Source organism: Larimichthys crocea, chromosome XXIV (genome assembly GCF_000972845.2).
Source record: "Larimichthys crocea isolate SSNF chromosome XXIV, L_crocea_2.0, whole genome shotgun sequence".
NCBI lineage: Eukaryota > Metazoa > Chordata > Actinopteri > Sciaenidae > Larimichthys > Larimichthys crocea.
The window spans coordinates 19,670,511-19,693,336 of NC_040034.1; the positions used below are offsets into that span (position 1 = coordinate 19,670,511).

Here is a 22,826-nt window from a genome sequence, read left to right on the forward strand (position 1 = left end):
CTCAGTGTTTAAGCACAAAGAGTCCTTTTCTTGTTTCAATACAAATGGTAAATGGACTGTACTTATATAGCGCCTTTCTAGTCTTCCGACCACTCAAAGCGCTTTTTACACTACATATCTCATTCACCCCATTCACACACATTCATACACTGATGGCATTGGCTACCATGCAAGGTGCCAACTGCTCATCAGTTTGAGGATCTAACCATTCATACACATTCACACACCGATGGCACAGCCTTTGGGAGCAATTTGGGGTTCAGTGTTTTGCCCAAGGACACTTCGACATGCAGACCAGAGGAGCCGGGGATCGAACCGCCGATCATCTGATTAGTGGACGACCCGCTCTGCCTGCCGCCGCCCCAAGTGGAGCTAATGTTAGATTAATAGGCTAGTTAGCTAGGTAGAGCTAAGAAAATCTGCTTGCAGCAGTTCTCATGTCACTCTGCAAAACAGACCTCTGTCTGAACGCCACTATTTCAAAAGTAAGAATTATTGTTAGAACTGCACACAAGCTGTGTGACAGCAGTGTAGCAACAGTAACTAAGAGAGGTGGTGGTCTGGTGTCATAAATCTAAAGGTATTATTGTTCATTTTTATTCTTTCATTTCAAGGTCTGCATAAGGTCATGAATACACCATTATGAGAGTTACAGTATGATGTCTGGTTCATGTCTACTGGGGAGGGGGGACCTGGAGCATGTGAAAAGGTTACAGATGATCGATTTGACAGTAGCCAGGTTCAAAAGGTCACCCTCAAATCAACAGCGGAATATAAAATACCACGTTTTCAAAAACAGCTGACATCTTTTGCATAATGGCTCGTGTTAGAATGTGAAATACGATACTCCTAATAGGCAACACTTTTTGCATAATGGTGCTATATTTGAATATGAGAATAAAATATGATGGAGAAGGCTAGTGAATGATGGTTTACCTTGGGTACCCTATCATTATGGCATGCAGAAGCACTGCCAAATCTGTGTGAATAGGGTGGAATGAAAAAGCTGTTTTTGGTCAGGAGGCATGCAGTGTGAACAGGAGGCCGTGATGTCTGTCTGGAAGAGGAGTTTTGATGCTGTCTAGTACTTGTTTTTGTACCAAGAGACAGCTTGCTTTTAACCTAGACTATGAAGGAGCAAATAGCACCACTATCAATCATTCCACCTTCTTTTATGCTCTCTCTCTCTCTCTCTCTCTCTGCTCATTGTGCTCCTTCTCTTGCTTGCTCTCTGTCAGTCTTCCTCTCTCGCTCACACTCGCATGCACAAATACACACCACAGGGGAGGTGTAGGGAGTCCATGCTTCACTGCAGCACTGCACTGCTTTTCAGTATGCACCCTGCAGTGCATGGTATGGCCGCAGGCTCTGACAGCTATTACATAGCTCAGTGTGTGTGTGTGTGTGTGTGTGTTGCCCCTCACTGTGGACTGTTGGTCAGTGTAAGAACATCTCCAGTGACAGGCGTCTCTCTCTGCCCGTCTGTCCCACACACACACACACAGCTGTACAGTATGCTTAGTGGCTAGACCTACATGCCTGTTAGCCTAATATTACTCAAAGGCTCAAAGCTCTCCGGTGTGCCAGGAATGATACACAGCTGGTTCTTCAGCTAACACAACATTGTTTTTTTAGAATTTCTCCTCAAAGACATTTTGAAGTTACTGACTGAATTGTTACTCACATTATGTATCCGTGCTTGACGTTCTGCGTCTTCCAGGCTGTGATCATTGTATCAGACTCGCATGCTTTTTCAACAATTTTAAAACATTTTCCAGTCCTTCATTTCTTGAGGTATACAGATGAACAGCACTGTGTAGGCAGTCAAGGCTACATCACTCCATAGCTGAAGATTATTTCTGAATGACAGGGCCGCTGCAACTGTACCCAATGAATAATGACCTATTTTAACAAGAAAATATCTACCTATGATGCCTATTAACAAAAATGTTTGGGTTTTTTCCCCCTCAAGAACATGTTGCATCTAAAATAGGCATGTTTTGCACCGTGTGAAGGACAGGACGAGATGGAGGTGAAATCCCTGCATTTAGAAAGAGCCATTCTGATACCAGCTGTGTCAATTATGACTAATAGATTGACTTGTGCCAGTGGAGAGGAGGGAGACCAGCCCAGAACCAATGTCATGTACCCGTCCATCACCTGTGCATCTTTGTGGATGTTTAACTTTAAATATATACTTATGATGCCTATAATGATCTATAATTGTTTGTTTTTGTCACTGCCATAGAAGTTTACTTGATTATATGTTTTCAAATTGGTGCACCCAATAAGTGCCCGTATTAAAATGTCCAACTTCACAGCAAAAGTAAACATGTTTACAGCCTGGTACTGTATAGTTTTGGTCTCTATAGCTAATTTTAAGTCACCTGTTCAAGTGATATTAAAGCTTAAAGTTGTGCATAATTAACAGCGTTGTAACTCTGACAGGTAAGTGCCGTTACAGATGGCTTATTAGAACACCCAGGCGTCATTCAACCTGCCTCAGGTCCTCCAATAATCCACATCTTTGCCAATATTTAGATCAGCCGGGAGGCGGAAGAAAGGGTAAAACCAACATTGCGGTGGCTCTTTGCACTGTCATTGATGTAAATGTAAAGAATGAACACTTCTCAATATAGTGTATAGTCCAATACAACAACACATATGACTTCAGGCATTTAATTGAATTTACAGTTTAAAAAAAAAAGAACATTATAAACTTCATAAAAGGTATAATTTATGGCAGAGCTGATGTGTATTAGACTGTACAGGTGTTCCTAAGAAGGCGTCCAATGAGTGTATGTTCTCATTTGACTGCTAAGTGGGTCAGACGTGCCAACGTTTGAGTGCAGTTTTTACAGGCTTTATCAAAGAGCTCCAACTTTTTACTGGCAACTGGTCATACCAGACCACCCTGAGTGTATGAAAGTGTTTCTGTTTTATTGTTGATGAATTCAACTTTTCATTGTAACGCGACAAAATGCTTCTAATTATGTTACAAACGGCAACGGCAATTATTTTTCCAACTGGGAGCTCCGCAGTTTCATCACTTCAAGCTCATTAATCTGCTGTATAATTAATATTTTGTGATAAATTCATATTTGTTGCAGTCCCTCATAAGACCTTTAACCTGCTGTAAATCAAGAAAATGCTTCAAAATGCTGCCGAGCAGTTTCTGACGACCTATGGCACAAGTGAAGCGTGGCCTTTAAAATATGCATTGATGTAAAAGACCTTGCTTAAAAATCACAACAGCCCCGTACGACAGGGATTATGCTCTAAATAATGTAAAAGCAAAGGTAGAATCAAAAAGACGAGCTGAGAGGAAGTGGAAATGTGTAAGAATATTACAACAAAAATGTCGCTTTCTGTCCCCAATATTGTAGCAGAGCATTCCATAATTTACATAATGCTGCATATTACATCAGTACAAACTAGAACAGGATCCATATATGTTTTATAAGCAGTGTTATCTTTGTTGTTTTTTTTTTCGTTTGTTTTTTTACTTCACTGCGTGTCTGGGAGACGGGGTGCTGTAGATACCGTGCTCCTCTCCAGGGTGTTAGATAACTAACTAGAGGCGGCTGCCACTGCTGGGCTGTTCTCCCTGTCCTTATTTCAGAGCAGGGCAGCCGTGATTGGGCTGGCAGAGTGGGTGACAAGCCCCGGGACAATGATGGGAGGAGAGGAGAGGAGAGGAGAGGAGAGGAGAGGAGAGGAGAGGAGAGAGAGAGTGTGTTTGTGTGTTCATGTGTGTTTGCTGTGTTTGTGTGTGCGGGTGTGAGGAGACACCTCAGAGGTCGTCTGAGGAGGCAGTGGAGCGTGCTGAGAGGCTGCCATCACACAGCTGCCACGCCAACTGGACACACACTCACACACACACACACACACACACACACACACACACACACACACAATCACACAATCACACACACACGCTTACAAACGCACAAGCAGGCTGCATTTATGCAGAGGCATGAGCACTGACAACACACACAGAAGCAGAAAGGTACACACCGCAGAGAGCAAACACCGTCACTTGTCACATACACGTCACTTACTCAAACACACACACACACACACACGCACACAAATGTGACTCACCGCTCATTCACACTTGCAAGCTTTCCACTCGCAACCACTTCACACTTGCGCACAGATGTGCACGCATGAACACACCACACAAACACACACCATGCCCTTGGTTGTTGCCTTGTTGTCTGTCTAAAACCTTGAATTGAAGGAGTAAAGAAGGCTACAGTGATTCATTCAGTTCATCGCTCCAGTGGATAAATGACACACAAAAAACCCCCACAGAAATCACAGACCTATTATTTACAGTGACCTGAAGCTATTAAAATGTATTTAGATTTTTTCATTATTTTCTGTGGGAGGGCTTTAGGGGGATTTGTTTCATTATTGATTTATTTGTCAATTATTTTCTCGATCAATCAATTAATAGTTATCAGAAAACAGTGGCAATACTTTCAAAGAGATTTACTATCATAGAAGACAAAGAAGAAAGAAGAAATCTTCACATTTAAAAAGCTGGAAGAAAAACATTATGGTGACTGAAATATTATAAATCGGTCATCAAAATTGATGCTGATCATTATTATTGTTGTTCTGTTGCTTTACTGATGGATAACTTGTCAATGACTTCAGCTCTTGATGTTTTACATTTGTAAATTATACTTTCCTTACATGCTCCTGTCAGTATCAAGCACCAACTCCATGGCTGTGAAATGTAGCCAATGCGAAGGTCAGCCAGATGCTTTGGAAACCTATGTGTGATGTCACTCATGCGCTATCTATTCTTAATACTGTCTAGAGTTCTAGAGCTGTAAACTTGTTTTTATAAAGTGGTATACAAATAAAAGCCGATCATTGTTAATATTTCCTCACATAAACAGCACAGAGTTACTGTAAATACAAGGACACGCAACAATCTAATATGAAAAGGAGTCGGTCTATTTTTCTAAAGTTATTCCTTCAGGGTCCAGTGTGTAGGATTTAGTGGCAGTGGTGAAGTTGCAGATTGCAAACAAATGAATACTCTCCCACACCTCATCCTCTTTTTCCAAGCATGTAATTCAGGCTGTAAAATTCACATAAAAAGCAAAAGGCCATATCTAGATCAGTGTTTGGTTTGTTGGTTTTGGGCTACCGTACAAAACAGCAATTCAACATGGCGCACTCCGCAAAAGAGGATCTACTCTCACTGTACATATAAAGGGCTGAATTTGAGACAGCAAAAACACAATCAATATTTTCAGGTGATTATACACTAATGAAAACATACTAATGAATATTATATTCCATTGCTTCCATTAAATACTAATCTTACACACTGGACCTTTAATTAATAAAAGTAACATCTAAAATCATGTGTGTATACCTGTTTTTTAATCAGGAGTGTCCTTACAAACACTATGTAGATAAAAACTGTTCAAAAGCCACAGAACTTTATTTAAAATTTTAGTGTAGATTTCAAAGTTTTCAAAGATACCAGCTCGATCTTAGGGAAATGCGTATAAAATAATGCACAAAGATATCTTTCAGTACACTGTGATATTAAAGATGAGACTGTGGTCTCTGCTAACAAGCAATGTGCTGCCGCCCCCTCCTTCCCTTTGTGCCGACAGCCAAATCAGCACTGTTGCATCTTTCAAAATAGCACAGCGGGAGGAGAACGGCCAAAACGGAGCGTGCAGGAACTCTATAATTTGTTATGGGGCTGACGGGGAGTGATATCAATGATTCAACTATCTTATCTGGGCCTGTGATACACATCTTGTAAATATATTCTCTCTCTCCTTCAACCGGCACCCCTCTCAATCTCTTCAGCACGTTGCCGTTATCATAGCGATGGATAGCGAGGTGATTATCAATCCTGTAGCAGAGCCCACATGTACACACTTGCTGACCTCGCTCATCACATACCTCGGAAAAGCAGGGAGCACAAACAATGCACATACATGCACACACAGCTGGAGGTTGTGAGGTGGGTAGCTGACAAAGTTAATATGTGGTAGCATGCTCCACATCAAGCAGGATCATTTGTGTTCCGCCGCCTCGCACTTTATCATCAGGGAGAAGCTTACACTTCATTAGATTCATGAACCTCAAACAAAACATGTCAAAAAGGCAGAAGGGAAATTCACCGAGAATCCTTCTGCCAGTCAGGCAAAACATTTTGCAAGACACTCCTGGATGCAAATTTCACAGAATTTTGTAGACAAGAACAGGACTCAGGAATTTGATTAAAAATCAAAGCAACATGCAGGTTTGTTTTTATTTCCAGTTTCTTTCATTTTGCTACTACAATCTGAAAAGTATTTTGATATAAATTATAAAAATGCAGTGTTGATAGTAGTATTCTTGCGGGACTAAATATAGATTTTGTCAAGGAGCCCAACATATGATTTAACTGCAATCTGGGTCTGGGTATCATTTGAAATTTTCCTGATATCGGTGCCTATACGATACTAAAGCGTTTGGATCTTGCAGTTTTATCTCAACAAAATACGAAGAGGAAGAAATGTAAGGATCCAACCAACTTTCAATACCAGCTTTCAATTCTGACACTAGGCCCAGACTAGGTTACAGTTTACATCTAAGCCAAACTAAGAGAACTTTTTACTACAGCCCATGACCTTTTATCAGTGTCAGGTATCTACAGTACACTGATTAAGTCTTTTTCGGTTAAAATATTTGCATCCTGTAGTGTGTCATGACTGTCGCAGCTGGATTTGAGTTTGTATACACATGTTTGTTTCTAACTGTGCTGACTGGACCATTGTACACAAACTTTGAGGCAACAGGATTCCAGATGTTTGGATACAGTCTTACAGGATCACATTTCTTCTGGTCAAACAGAGGCAGTAACCATGGCAGGACCAGAGAATCAGGCTCACTGAGTCTAGTTCTAGCTACACTGACCATAAGTTCCTATCCTAACATTAACTAGTCGACCGACAGAAGCAGAGATTAGTTTATGGGTGCTAGGTCTTGGCACTCAGTGAGACCGGGAGCTGCATTTTACATAACTGATGAGAAGGCTCTTCCTCATGGGTCATCTTGCGACATCGCAAGTGACATCTAGCTCTGTCTCAATTATTACTAGTGGAGTGGAGGTAGTGTGCAGAAGAACAGCAGGTCATGTAGCTAAAAAGAAGAAGAAGAAACTGTACCATGACGCATATTTTAAAATGATTAACGCCCAGAAGAATCCAGAAGATTATGAAAACATGACGTGTGCATAGAAGACAGTAATTTCCAGTGAACTGTACTTAATATTCAACAATCAACCTGCTTTTGTTTATGGTGGTTTTGATGTTAGTTCTTTTGCTGAGTCCAATAAAGTTTCAGTATACAGCTCACTGATCAGCTTTAATCCAATTCAAGGTTATATGAAACAGAAGTATTTCAGGAAAGCTTGATAAACAGTTAAACCAATAAAAAATGTGATACTGTCACGTCCCTGGTGATTCACAGTGATAAATCTGTATTTCTCTGCAGCCTAATTTTAGTCCTCCGACACACACAGTAACTCCATGTTTGTAACCTGTCCATGTACTGTTTACTGCAGATAAGAAATGTGCGGTGCCTTTCATTAACCTACCAGTATGGGTGCACTGCCTCTGTGTTGTTCATCAGTGCTTGCTGTGTTTTTTTCGGCTATCTTGCTTCATGATATGGACATTAGACATTAGATACTGTTTTAGCATAAAGACCATAATGTAACAGGTGCATCAGACCCTCCAAACATTTTATTTATTCATGAATTCATGCCTGATTATAGTCTAACAGTGCTGTTGAAATAATGTAAATTAGTAAAAGCTTTTAATAAATGAATAATAAACATTCTAGCCTAAAAAAAAAAAAAACTTTGTTCAATGCATGAAAATGTACAACTCCACTACCAAGCTCAAATTATAATATGAATCAATATAACTCAGATCAATTGCAATCACATAAATTCACATTAGATTCAGATTTCCCTCTCTGGAAATATAAAGCTGTATTAAATGAATAAATGTGCAGTACGGGTGTGGATTCGAGGGTAGGTCTTGTCAAAAATCTTTTCATTCAATGTGATGAATTCATATTTCTGTGCAATGCTCTCAAATATCTTGTAGTGAGACGTAAACACACACTGAAACGGTTAAGCTCCGAGAGTTCAACTTACATGACTCTTACATGACTCACTTATGTCGGCTTTAAATGCAAGCTGAAAACATTTGACTTGTTTTTATGTCAGGTGCAGGTGGAAATTTGCCATGTAAAAAAAAAAATGTTTTAATACTGAGTGGCAAAGCTTATGGGAAAACATGCTCTTTTTAAGAGGCATGAGTGGCCAAAGCACTGCTTTTAAATTCTTCTTCCTGGCACTGGTTTATTGGCAACTGTGATTATATCAACTAAATGTTTTTACTTTCATGATGTCCAGAAAAAATATCAACACAGTGAAACAGAAGGAGGAATAATTCCCATTTAAAGTATCAATCAAAAGAGGGTTTGGATCAAATAAAAAATAAAAAATTAAAAGTACTATTATCCTTAAACCCGCCCTAATAAATGGAGCTCACCTCATGGTGCGAAGATCCCAGCCTCGTATGGCTGTGTCGTTCGCTGTGGCGAGCTGGCTGCAGTTGTGGTGGGGGCTCCACTTGCCCGAGGTGAACTTCAACTGACCTTTGCCCTCCAGGGTGGCAGTGCTGGAGACCTGCAGAGGACATCACCTTCATTACCATCTCTGAGCAGAGATTTGAATTTCATCCAAATATCTGTGACAGGTTAAGCCAGTACAGAAGTCATTTTCTCTGCAGGCCACACTCAACAGGCTACAATTGTTCTGTATGACTATATAGTAATATTTTGGACATTAGTGGTATACCAACTGCCGTGTTGAACTTACTAAAATATCTTAGTTGTACACATTTTACTAAAAATGTCTCGCATAAGATGTAATGATCTGATTCAGTCTTTGTTTTTAGATGCTGTATGTTACCTATCCATAGAAAACTGCTAGACAAAAAAAAAAGTTACTACAAGCTGGTGAAAATGAGCCTGATAATGAGAGTGAATTCACTAAGCCCGAAACGGTGTTCACGTTCGCTTTCTTTTTGGGAGAGGGTTCTTTTTGTTTTTGTTTTGCCCCAACCAATCAGAAGACATTTTCAATCAACACAGCAGGAGGAAACAACTATCAGTGGGAACAATTCCAGACCTATTTGAACTGTTGAACTAGTTTGAGATGTGACCGTCGACAGAAAGGTTTTTGAACCAGGCTAGGTGAACACAGTGGAGCATTTAGCAGCTTCTTAGGACTTGGTGAAGACCAAATCAGAGCTAAAAAGGAGGGTGAATATTGACTTAGATTTGTCAGGTGAACAGAAAAACAACTCCTCCTGAATGCTAATGGTGCCCTGTGTCTGCTGGATGTGTATACAGGCATATAGACAGATATCGGATTCTTTTGTGAGGTCTGATGTTGTGTTTTCAGCTCGTCAGGTTTCCCACAAGTGGCTGAAATATCAGCTAATGCAGGTTTAAATTACCTGTTAAGATAGAAAGTGTTTTAGAAAATGAAATTTGATCAGAAATCCAAGGAGTACCCGACAATGAATGCATCCCTGTTCATAATCTCTGCTGCCTGCAGTGTGCTCCAACATATGGATTAGTATGTGCCGCTTTCATTTCAATGCCCGCCAGCACAACAGGACCTATAGAGTCAGAAGCCCCGGTGTGAGGACTGGGAGGTAACACCATTCACCTGTCTCCTCTGTAACCTGCTGCTCAGTCAGCAGCTCTACTGACCCCTGGCTCTTCTTGGTCCCATGGCAGAGATCTATACACTAGATCGCTCAGAGTTACTTATGGATCAACTGTCGAGTCGAAGATGAGCCCTTGGAGAATTTAAGACTGATGTGTCGAAAGCTGAATCAAACTAGCTTAGTGAGGCCTGGTGGAAAAAGCATTAATTTTTATTATAATGTCTTTTGTATTTTAACAGAAAAACTGACAAAATGTCAGTGCATACAAAAATTAGAGCAGTTAAGTTGAAAGGCAACCAGGTTAAATCGCAACATTTAAGGCATTTCAAACAAAATGACGTGCTTGTCACTGGATATTTATCAAACCTGCTACCTATATTTCACAGGGCAACAATGAAGGTGAAATTAATCAAAGTCAAAACACTTCAAGGAATTTAAATTATAAAAGCACATCACTTCATCGGGCTACTTTAAAAATGGAATCTAATTAATTCAGCAGGCTGACTTTGGAAATGGTTATCTTTCCCTTAAACTGTGTTGCATCTAACATTTCTAAAAAGCAGCATCGCACTGCTCCATTTTTCCCCCTGCTCTCTGACTATCTGCGGGTTTTTATCCTCATCTTTCTCCTTCTCCCATTCCTCCCTCCCTCTCCTGTCTCTGCCTGTTGGAGCAGGGATCATCGATCGCCCCGTCACAGCACAGCTCCCTGGTACACTCTCATTATTTCAGCTGGAGAGGACAGAGGGAGAGTGAACGAGCGAGAAAGCAAGAAAGCAAGAAAGAAAGAAAGAAAGAAAGAAAGAAAGAAAGAGTGAGACAGGCTAAAATTGCAGCGAAGAGGGAGGGAGGAAGACTGAGAAAGGAAATCAGAGAGGATAAAAAGGAAGGACAACAAAGAAGGAAGAAGAACGACAAGAAAGAAAGCAAAGCTGAAGAAAGGGGGCAGAGGAAGTTGGACAGCTACAAATCAGACATGGAGAGTAGAAAGGTTTTCCACTGTGGCCTACATGTAAAATTGGATGAATTTTTCATAAATTTTTATGATTAAATCAATCCTTCGAAAACTAAAAATATTACTGTATCTTGTTCATTAAAGTAATCATTGATGAGGGATACTGAGCCAACTGAGAAAAACAGATATGTTGCTACTTATGTAAGTAAAAGCTCAATGACATGGCAGTCAGAGCACCTTTAAATCTGGCATTTCTTAAAGCATTGGTTTTGTGCGCCCCACATCGCAATTTCTCCGTAGGGTCACTCTCATGTGTTTTCCACTGCGCAGTGCATTGTCACGCGCATTATTTGTTTCCCCATCAGTATTCTGTTCAACGTCGGCTCCTGTTTTATTGTGTTCCTTTCAGAAGCTCTGTAATCCAGCCTTTAACTGCTGTGTCTTTTTGAAGCCTTAAATCCATATTATCCATTACTGGCGATGGTGGCGTCCTTGCATTTTTGATAGAATTTCATTTTCCAAAAAACTTTCTACCTTAACAGGTAATTTAAAGCTGCATTAATAGATATTTTGGCCACCTATGCTGTCTCTAATTGGTCAAGAAGTCAGAAACACATCGGGCTGAGAGTAGAAGGCTAACACCATGCTAATAACAACTGTTGTATGACTGTTGTAGAAATGGAAAAATAATCACAGAAGATATTCAGTGTTGGATTTATCAAAAAACGTCACAGCAGTCGGCTTCTGAAAAGGATACAACTGAACAAGAGCCAAGTCAAACAACTTTTCCAACAACACATTTACTGGCAGATAGACAACTTTGTCACACACAATTTCTATAATATAAACAAGTAGATCATATCCCATTTAATGCAATTAAGTAAAAAAATAAAAATAAAAAGAACTTCAATTTCTATTGTTGCACTTCAGGCTAAAGCATTCCAAGGTCTAATGAAGCAGGTGACTGGTGTGGTATAACAGGGTATGAAGTCAGGTCATCTGAAGAGTTTTGATTAGAAATGAATTGAGAATGTTGTGAACCCCTTATTGTACATATCTATACTAACAATATCATAAGCCCCACGGCTGTTGTTACACATATTTATGTGATGAAATATTCTAAACTCAAAATTTCTACAATTTGTGAGCGTGTCCGAAGGCCTTCCTCAGCGAATACAACTCGATCAGCTGTCACTTAATGTATGCCGCATATCTCCGAGTAAAATGGAATATGTGGGACATCATTTTCAGAGGATTAAAACTAATTTGATCTGACTGTAGGCATAACTTAGTGATATAAAGCTGTAGAGGACTGTTCACCTCCACCTCCACCTCCACATGTCCTCGCTGGCATCATTACTATAGACCAGAGAGTGGAGGACACGGGAGAAATATATAAATTAGATCTCAACTACACTCTTTTGAAAATGAACCACTGGTTTCGCCAACTGACATCCAAACACAGCCCCCACACACATAATATCACACTGACCCACGCGGTGATAAGGTCAAGTGGGAATTTACACGATTTCATTGGATATAGTATGAGTATGACTTGTATGTTTTGTTGACATGCTACATTTGACGTAAACCAAGAGATACCACGATATTTTATGCAGGGACACAGGATAAGAACTTCCAAAGAGGCACAGCACTCTCATTGGAACTGGATATTTGCACCAACTATTGCAAAGAATATTAAAAGACATGGACATATTTTTCTAATGACTCCTTTGCTGGATTTGCTGATCAACCCTGAATTCCTCAAAGGATTCCCCCACTTCCTCTTGACAGAACAGAAGCTCTGCAAACTCCACGAACAGTGGGAAGCCTGGGGATGGACTCTCACTCTCTGCAGTTACGCTAGTGGTGCAACAACAAAGCCTGAGCTACGTGCATCCCAGGTTCCCAGCTTTATTAGTGCACTAACCAAATTAGGGGCCCTAACAAGGCAGTGCACACAACACTAGGGGACACATTCATTTAGGACGCAAGTGGCACTAATGCAAAACTATCTGTCAAATCGCCATGCATATATGCTTTCTCTAGACTCCGGAAGAGAGAGTGTATGTGCGTGTGTGTGTGTGTGTGTGAGCAGATGCGCAGGACAAGGTGTGTGGGTGTGCTGTGAGCCGGCGGAGATGTTCTAACTCAATTCCACCAGCGATTCTAATTGATGAGCCATGCACATGCAGACACACACACAAACACACAAATCTTCTTTCAAACAATGCACGCTGTTAAGCTTATGCACATGATCCTGTCTTATATATGCATACACACACTCACGCAAACACCCACACCACACACACACACACACACACACACACAAGCTAATCTAGGCCTGGCCCTTGAGAGAGAGAGACACATCCACACTGCAGCTGGACACGGCTTGAGATGAACACATCACCCTCTGACAGATAGAGGGAACGGAGAGAGGAGAGTGGGATGAAAGGAGGGAGGGAGGAAGGGAGGGAGGGAGAGAGGGAAGGAGATTAGCATTCTCATCAGCACTGGAGGAATTTGTCTTGGCTGCCAAGCTCTTTCTCCTCTTTTTTCCATTCCCTTTCTCCTCATCAAGCCCACACTCTTTCCTTATTCCTATCTCCCTCTTCCTCTCTCCTAATCTCCATCTTTCCAATCAGTCAGGCCCTCCCATAGCTCCCTCTTTCTCATTATACTACTTTCCCACCATTACTTTCCACCTCAGTACGTCTCCCTTGATACAGGATTTAATAGTTGTGTTGTCCAGTGTTGATGTCAGAGGATAGACTCAACAAACCCTTGCCTCCCACTTGACCGCACACTGAGGTCACAGCACAGGACACTGAATTTATCACAAGCTGAACAAATACATGCATAAAAGTTACAGGAACTGAGAAACAGTGCAGGCACAAAGGATGAGGGATGTATGAATTCATTAAAGGTTGAATATTGGTTATTGAAATTCATGTTGTCATGTTTATAATGGTTAAACTGAAATGATCTATGTTCCCCTAATAGGGTAAGTTGTCCACCAGGTGGAGCTATTTATCCTGATGCCACGATGTGGCCTCAGATCGCCATTTCGCTCTTTGGACTGAACGTTTATGCTACCGCAAATATATTTATTGTATGTGGATAATTGTTAAATGGTGTGGTGCGTTAAATTTACATGATGTTGTCTGACTCTTTTTTTTTAAATGCACAGATGGTCAGCTAAACTGCTTGAGTTGTCACATTAGCCATCTTTCAAATGACTTTTCTAAATCGATTAATCTGCAGCTATTTTGCTAATTAATTAATCCAGATTCTCTGATTTGAGCTTTTCAAAGGTAAAAAAAATTGCCCATTTCCCCCTGTTGGCTTTGCAGGAAGAGCGATTAGGTCAGCCAGCTGCTAGTGTCGCTATAGAGCATTTCTATAAAATTACCCGTCTAGATACTCCGTTTACGCAGACGCCAACGTCTTCCTCTTCCTGTCTACGCAGTCAGAGCAACAATACCCAACTGCAGCCACTGCAGCCGCTACAAACCACGCCCCCTGCAAACCACACCCATACAAACCACGCCCCTGTAAACCACGCCTGCGTGTTGCAAGACGAGACGGTAATGGCGGTTCAGGTAAGACACATTTGTATTATTTTTACATTTTGGGAAGATGTTGACGTTTAATGTAATGTTTAAGACATCTTTTAGGCAGAACGAGCATTAAAGACAGCGTGCTCTATTTGTAAAACACATTTCTTCAAACTCAATACACATTAAATGTACCTAAGTAAACCCATTTTGTGCTATGAAAATCGAAGTAATGTTAGCAATATATTTTTGCTTTAATCCTTTATTTCTTTTCAAAAAGTGTGAGTTTTAATTGTATTTTATTCTCCTATAGACCAACATCACAACATTTCGGGAGGGCAGCTTCCCAGCGCTCATTAAATTGGGAGTGGACACTTTTCAGTGCCCATTGTGCCAGAAGGTAGGGCCATACCATGCCCTAATTCCCCATTTACAAGGCCACCAGAAGACAGTTGTTAAATATAGAGGAAAGTCTATTCAAGAATACATCTGTCATTTTTGCAATAAATGTTTTGTATGTGACTCACATTTCTGACATGCGCTTAAACGTCACCGTTGACAAATCTATAGCCAGTACAGTTATTTGAAGTGATATCTGAAGCACACCTGATATAACTAATGAGACTATTGATAAATGGCATCAAGTGTACAACACCAGTTTTGCAAATATGTACTTTTATGAGGGATTCCACTGCGGGGATTGAATGATTTTGAGACAGACATAGTCAAAAAAAGTGGGATTTTGTGTCAGATTTTGAAAAACCACAATTATTATGTGTTGTCTTGAGCTTTTCCATTGTTTTTTGGTTGATTTGTTTATTGTAAAAAGCAGAAAGTTTGTATTTTTTGGTTGATTTGTTTATTGTAAAAAGCAGAAAGTTTGTACATTTTGTAAATAATTCAATCATTTCCAATGGGGGTGCAATATTAAGTGCAATCCTCTCTGGAGCCCCATAAAACAAACTGACACAATTATGGTTTGCTTTCTGCCACAGGACACCCTGCCACTGACCACATGTACAGTAAGAGGCCTTACATCTTTCCACCCAGAGAGCAGGTTAATGTGAGTGAAGATTATTGCATGAGAACAAACTATCCAGCTGTGCAAGTTATGTCTTTGTGTGCCTTGATCAAGGACAATAATGAGCGTGGACCAACATGACGTGGTCAGCACAAACAAGGAATGGGATCCTGAGTAAAGACACGTCTTTCGACAGGCTTGTGGTAAGGACATGCAAAGGATCAAGAAACAACAAATCTTATTTAATAAACTTAACCAGAATAATTCCGTTTAATATCTAAATGCTGTTCAAATTTTAGGAAAAGGGCTCAGCAAGCTAAACACAAAAGAAGAGTCACCAGTGACCTTCTTGTAACGTGCATTACTCGGGATTAAGGCCTACTGCAACATCTTGAAGTGAGTTTGAAATTTAAATTTGAGTCGCATACTGTAACTCATTTCGGTCAAAACATGATAAATGAATTATTCAAGTGAAACATTTTCTGTTAGCCTAGTGTTTGTACATTTACTTTGAGCATCCTCCCAAAAAATATATATATTTACAGGCGGTCATCGCAGGAAAAGTTACATCCTTCTGGGCAACATCAAAGGGCAGGGTGAACATTTTCTTTGAGGAGGATGAGCAGCTGGACAGAGTGCTGGGCTTCTTGACAAGCCTGGTTGAAGTACAGACAACCAGATGTTACAATCAAGTAGCATTTGTTATGGATGTGCTAAGTTTTTAAACTTTTTTATTCCTCATATTAACATATTTTGTATAATTACTGTTGTCAGTCTTTAACTTTATGGTTAATATATTGTTAACTGCAACATGGCAGACTACTTTAATGTCATTGACAGAGCAACAGAAACTGTGGACTGCAGTATGACCTGAGGTATGCTAGAAACATAAGGAGAGTGCTAATACCTATATGTATTGTTTGCACATTGTTTATGACAGCCTCTCAGTGTGAATGTCCTTTTACTAATTGCTATTTGCTATTTCATTTTGTCTCATCACTGAGAAACAGCTGCTATCTCATTTCATGTGAAAAAACATGAGCAAGGAGGCACTACAGAAAAACACGTATGCAGAAAAACTCAGAAGAGCTCTGGACTCAGAGGAGTTTTTGAAGAGGCTGTAGTACTATGAATATGTTTAAGTGAGAATGTTTGTTTTATTTTATTGCCAATAAAAGTTATTGCTGGATGTTTCATTTGTCTGAACTTTTTTCTAAAAACAAAACTTTTCAACTTTTGTGTTTTATGGTACATATTTTTAAGATTTGTGTATGGTCATATTTATTTTACTAGTTTTACTTTTACTACTAAATATTTTATTCAGTTCTAAATAAATAAATTTTATTTGTGTCAAAGGGCCAGCAATCTTTTCTGTTAACCCATAAGAAATCATCAAGCTCTGTGACAGTGTGGCTCTCTCCTATTTTAATTGAAATAACTAACTTTTAAAATTGAGTTTAAAATGAACTTGTGCACATACATTTGTCACTTATATAAATAAATATACCGTATTTTCCGCACTATAAGGCGCACCTAAAAGCCTTATAATCCGATGCGCCTTATATATGGATCAATATTGGTTAATCATGGCTACCGTAGTCAGGGGGCGTTGCTGAAGTAACCATAGACATATATACGTAGACGCCGCATTGAGCGCTGAATCGTACGTCGACATCGCCGCCTTTTTGGATGTGGCAAAGTAGAGCGCAACCCTTTTCCTTGTATTAGTTTATGGGCAGATCTGCCACATCCAATATGGCGGACGCGTTAACGTATCGCAGCAACGGACCAACCTGCTCAATGAGGCGTCTATGTATATATGTCTGTGTATATATGTCTATGGAAGTAACAGTGGTAAGAACGGTAAAGAGGAATTCCTGTCCAACACCATTTGTGTCGCGAAAATACTACGTCACTGACATTACCTCAGGAAAAATAATAAAACAGCTGTTTATTCATTTTGGGAGTGAACGGAGTTGTCAGAACGCTGGTTTGCATTCTATTAATAAAATTTGATTGACTTATCTGACTGTTTTGTTGACATTCCCTTTAACGCAGCTCCATCTAGTGGATGCATAACGCAACCCCAGCCACTACTGTAGCTTTTATTCTATGCGCCTTATAATACGGTGTGCCCTATATATGAAAACAGTTTTAAAATAGGCCATTCATTCTAGGTGCGCCCTATAATCCGATGCGCCTTATAGTGCGGAAAATACGGTACTTATATATAAATCTGCAGTCCTATATAATCTTTTTAATTACATTACTTTCTATTTTTGTATAAATTCATTGTTTCAAGCGCATTGTTTGCATTGAAAGGCATTTAATGTTGTGAATCAACTGTTAAAGTTGTTTACTTTCTAAGCTATGGGCCACTACAGCCACCTGGGGCGTGGTTTTGTAGGGTGTGTGTTTTTGTAGGGGCGTGGTTTTGTAGGGGGTGTGGTTTGTAGGGGCGTGGTTTTGTAGGGGGTGTGGTTTTGTAGGTGTATGGTTTGTAGCAGCTCTGGCTTCAGCTAGACCTTACTCAGTCAGAGTGAGGAGTTTCAAGAGAATAGCGATGGACATAAATCCAGCACCTTCATGCCTAAAAACAGAAGCGCTCCCACCACTTCGGCTTTAACCCTCTGAGGACAGATTGGGCGGAGCCGCCCAAAATGTCTAAAGTTTTACATATCTGTGAATATCTCTGAAACGGTTTATGATAGAGAGATGTGGTTTTTGCACTGTTTTCCTGAGATTCCACTGAAGACGGAGATATGCGGTTTGTGTCTGTCCAACACTTTCTCGTTGTTCTATTCCACTCCGTAAAAGACCAATCGAAAAATAGATGTTCGGCATACTGAAGGAACAGTTGACAAATGGACAAACGTTGCAGACTAGCAGACTAGTTTCTCAGTTTCTCAGTGGACGGTATCTATGACATATTCTAGCCAATCAAACGACTCTGGGGTCTGGGGCAGGGAGCACACAAAGCAGAGTGACAGATTAACTTCATATATACTATTTCTATTGAATGACAGGTTCCCCTCAACTTTTTGGAGGGTCTTTTCTTTGCTAAGTGGCATGCCTGAGGAAATTAGGCAAAAACACACGGTACCTTTTGTATTGAAAGGGAATTACAGTGGTCCCTCGTTTATTGCGGGTTATTTTTAGAACGTATCCCCCGCGATAAACGAGGGACCACAAATCCGCGAAGTAAGTTTTACAATTATTATACATGTTTTAAGGCTGTAAAACCCCTAACCACGCACTTGTATACACCTTTTTACACACGTTTTGTACAGTACTCCCTTAGTTAATCAGGACGTAGAACACGCGTGCGGTTCTCACTTAGCCAATCAGGACGCAGAACATAATGCGCGTTCATACTGTACAGTACGCTGTAAAAAAAAGCATGCAAAATGACACTAAAAAAATCCGCAAAACAGCGAGTCCGCGAAAAGTGAACGGCGATATAGCGAGGGACGACTGTATTTTATTGTTCTTCACATATCTGAAAATCTGCATATGTATGTCAGGCAAAGGGATTGAAAAATAATATTTTCATTTAAAAACCCTTCAATAGTACTGTTTGAGGTGTGATATGACAAAAATCAGATTTTCATTTTGTCCAGCATTTGCAAGCTGTAGACTCTCTGCCTAGTCAGAGCCATATATTGTGTAATTGATGCTTTCAGTTTTACGGAACATTTTACGGGCAAACAACTAACTGATTAATCAAGTGAGAATCAAGATTAAACATTGGAACTGAGTGCTTTGTGCAGATGTTTCACATTAAAACTAAACAATGGGAAAAAGAGAAACTCAAAGTTGCTAAATGAATGGATGTATGACTTAATCTCTATGAACACATACCTGCATATAAATGCAGTGGCTTTTGGTTGCATGCAGGTAAACAGTCTACATGGAGAGCAAAAGGTGGAGGTGGAACACGTTGGCCAAAATGCAACCTTGGCCAAACATGAGCTGAATGTGTAATTTTTGTCATTGCGTATCACGTCATTCACGCATCACATTGCTTATCAGACTGCATTTTCCGGATATCACCGCTTACACCGAGACCCAAAAGCATTAACTGCTGCTGTCTTCCAATATTGTGACTGCTGTGGAAATTCTCTTTGCTGGAGGCTGAATTTACCATGTACCAGCTATGACAGTACAGGTAATCCCCCAACCTGATGTTACCGAGCCTTTATTTTGTTCATGCTGGCCAATATACCGTGAATCTGAAAACCTACAGCATGTTGTTGCCATCACATAAGGTCACTGTAGTAATTTTGCTTGGAGGAAAGTCTGGGGTCAAGCTGTGTTGCTTTTTGCATTCCTTGCACTTTTGTTTGGTGCACTACATTGGAATTTTTATTCATGACAATTGATGATTTTGTTAAATCAACATTCATCAATCATAACATAATTATAAATGGAACTCAAGATTTCGCGGCCACATGCCACCAAAAGCTTGATTCAATACAGTCAGATGGCTGAGAGGATTGCTCTAGATTTTTTGAATGGTCTTTCATGAAAGTCCTCTTTACAAGTACATATTTTGTATGAACGGTTTGCAAAAAAAAATAATTTTTTGTACATGGAGAACAAAACGCTGTACAATGGTTCAACCAGACTGTCTGAAAGGGCAGAAAAGATCGCTCTAAGAAGCAGCTAAATAAGAAGAAATCACTTATCAGTCATTTGTCAAAGAAATTGAAAGCTAAGCTTCAAAATCTGTGCAGAATAAAACAGGAACAGGTTCCTGTTTGAGTGTCAAGCGAACAGTGCATGTAACAAGCTGAATTAACAGGTGTGTCTTATATCAAGTATATGAAGAAAGGTTGGTCTAGGGCAGGGGTCGGCAACCTTTACCACTCAAAGAGCCATTTGGACCCGTTTCTCACCGTAAAGAAAGCACCGGGAGCCGCAAAACCCTTTTGACATTTAAAATGACACGGCATGCAACGTTTTTTTTTATTACATTTAATGAAGGACTGCAGAGAGAGAAAACGAAATTAGGCAACATTTCTGCATGAAACAAAAACATTCTGTGCAACAAAAAAAAATAAAAAATAAAAAATATTTATCATACTTAGTTAATGTGATTTCTGCTTCTGAGCCTCAGCGCACAGCGCCTGCAGGTCAGGACTGGACAAGATACTGTAGCGACCCTGCAGTAATGTTACAGTGTTACGATGTTGAGTTCTGTGGTTTCCCATGGTGCGTGAATGCACCTGAATGAGAGCAAGGGGGCGGGGGAGCAGGTGAGAGGAGGAGCGAGCGTGTGTGAGCAAGAGTGGATGGAGTACAGCGCGAGTGAGGCTGATGTGTGGGACCTGTTATGTCGTTTGGCGTGGTTATGGCCTACAATAACACAGTTCTGTAACGCTACAATACATTTTAATTTAATTTAATTTTTCATCAACTATTTTCAAAAGTCACAGGGAGCCAGATCAGAGGGATCAAAGAGCCGCATGCGGCTCCGGAGCCGCAGGTTGCTGACCCCTGGTCTAGGGTTAGCATTATTGGAATTGGATCACAAAATATCAACATACATATGATGAGAGAGTCCAATAAAAAAGGTATTTCCTAAAGTTTTTAGGTACACTGTACTTACAGTAAACAAATACTATCAATCAGTGGACAAACAATGAAATAATCATTACGCTTAATTCAAGTATATATAACACTTGCTTCCAGATATAGAACAGATTTTCTCCCACCAAAATTATACTATATGAACATGACACAGTACATCATGTGTAAAGGCATTCAAAATTCACGTATGTATGAATTATGTAAAATGTGCAGGTATGGATGAACAACATATAGCATATGTAGCCTAAAAGGAAAGGTCTGTGTGCATGTCGTAATAAATTTAACACATTTTAAATCAATTACAAAACTTTTTCTTCAATTTGCCAACAGAGCTGGAAAATGTCAACACACAGATGGAACAATGCTAGCTTGAAGCTAATATCCACATACAATAGCAAAAGTAGGAAACAAATGTTGATCTAAGGCCATGTTCTGATTGAACAATTATTACATGACGAACCTCTCCACAAATCAATATTTACACCGTGTATTTTTACAGATGCCTGGCGGTAATATCTAAATCAAAGAGAACGACTGAGATCCTTGCATTTCTGGAAAATGACCCAACATAAAACTTATCATTGTGATTTGAACCTTGATCGATGTGAATGAATGATAAATAATCAATTAACTGGGAACAGCCCGAGCAGACACCTTGACATAGTAAGAGAGAGGGGCGACTGTGTGCATGCATTTTTTCCAAACTGCGACGAGACATTTTTCAATGCATCACCTTACTGAGATTGAATGAACACACACGCACACATGCATATCTATTAGGTGTGTGTGTGACCTGGCTGCCCTTTATGTGAATCCCTCAGTGCATGAGCATGAATTACCAATGACCCATCTATATTCTTCTTCACTTATGGCTTCAAATGGAACACCACACACACACACACACACACACACACACACACACACACACACACACACACACACACACACCCATGAAAGCATGAGACAATACACCTCACACACATGCACACCTGACACACACCATTATCTTGAGTCTTTAAATACATAATGAGCATTTTAATTGCAAAGCCGGCAGGCTGGAGACTGGGAATTTACAGTGAAGAGGCTCTTCACCTTGCATTAGGAAGGACATAACTATGGGCAAACTGACCAAAAGTACCCACACACGTCGGTTACACGGTGATTAATTCAATTTTTCTTTTAAAACCCATTATTGTTTATTTCTGCATGATGCAGCAGGAATGAGAACTGAGTACGAATGCACTGAGCTGAATGCAAATGAGTTCAGCTCCCTGACAACTTTGTGTCAACAGTTTTTGTTTGTCCCTTTCGTCTTTCAAAATGACAATGCTCCCATACATAAAGCCAGATCCATAAAGAAATGGTTTTCCCAGTTTGTTGAGAAGGAACTTGACCTTGGCCTGCAAAGACCTCTGACCTCAAACCCCCATCCAATACCTTAATTTTTGGGGCTTTTGAAGCTTTATTTGATAGAGACAGCTGAAGAGGGACAGGAAGGTTGGGAGAGAGAGAGGTGGGATAACATACAGTAAAAGGCCACAGGTTGGAATTAAACCCTGGGTCGCTGCAGTAAGGACTGAGCCTCTGTACATGGGGCTTAAGCTCTACCGGGTGAACTACCAGGGCACCCCATCCAACACCTTTGGCATGAAATGGGAAGCAAAGTCTGAGCATCACTGACCACCCTCACTAATGTTCTTGTGACTAAATGGCAGGGGTGAAATGTAACTAAGTACTAACAATATTATTTAAAATCTTGTGGAAATCCCTCCTCGTGGAGTGGAGGTTGGAGACCAAACTACTAAACTACTAAACTCAAGGACTAAACTAAAGGAGTCCAATATTTGCATTGCTCTTTGTGTTTCCATCGCATCTGAAGAAGTGAAGATGAGGTAAATTAGTTCAATGACAGATTTTTAAAA

General features: G+C 40.1%; 1 protein-coding gene across 1 annotated transcript in view; it reads right to left on the minus strand.

Moving 5' to 3' along the window:
• Positions 1–22,826, minus strand: part of eipr1 (EARP complex and GARP complex interacting protein 1) — a 64,742-nt gene that overhangs the window by 18,692 nt on the left and 23,224 nt on the right. Inside the window, exon 6 of the mRNA XM_027275209.1 lies at positions 8,592–8,728. Coding sequence (XP_027131010.1) covers positions 8,592–8,728 — 137 coding nt within the window. The remainder of the gene's footprint in view (positions 1–8,591; positions 8,729–22,826) is intronic.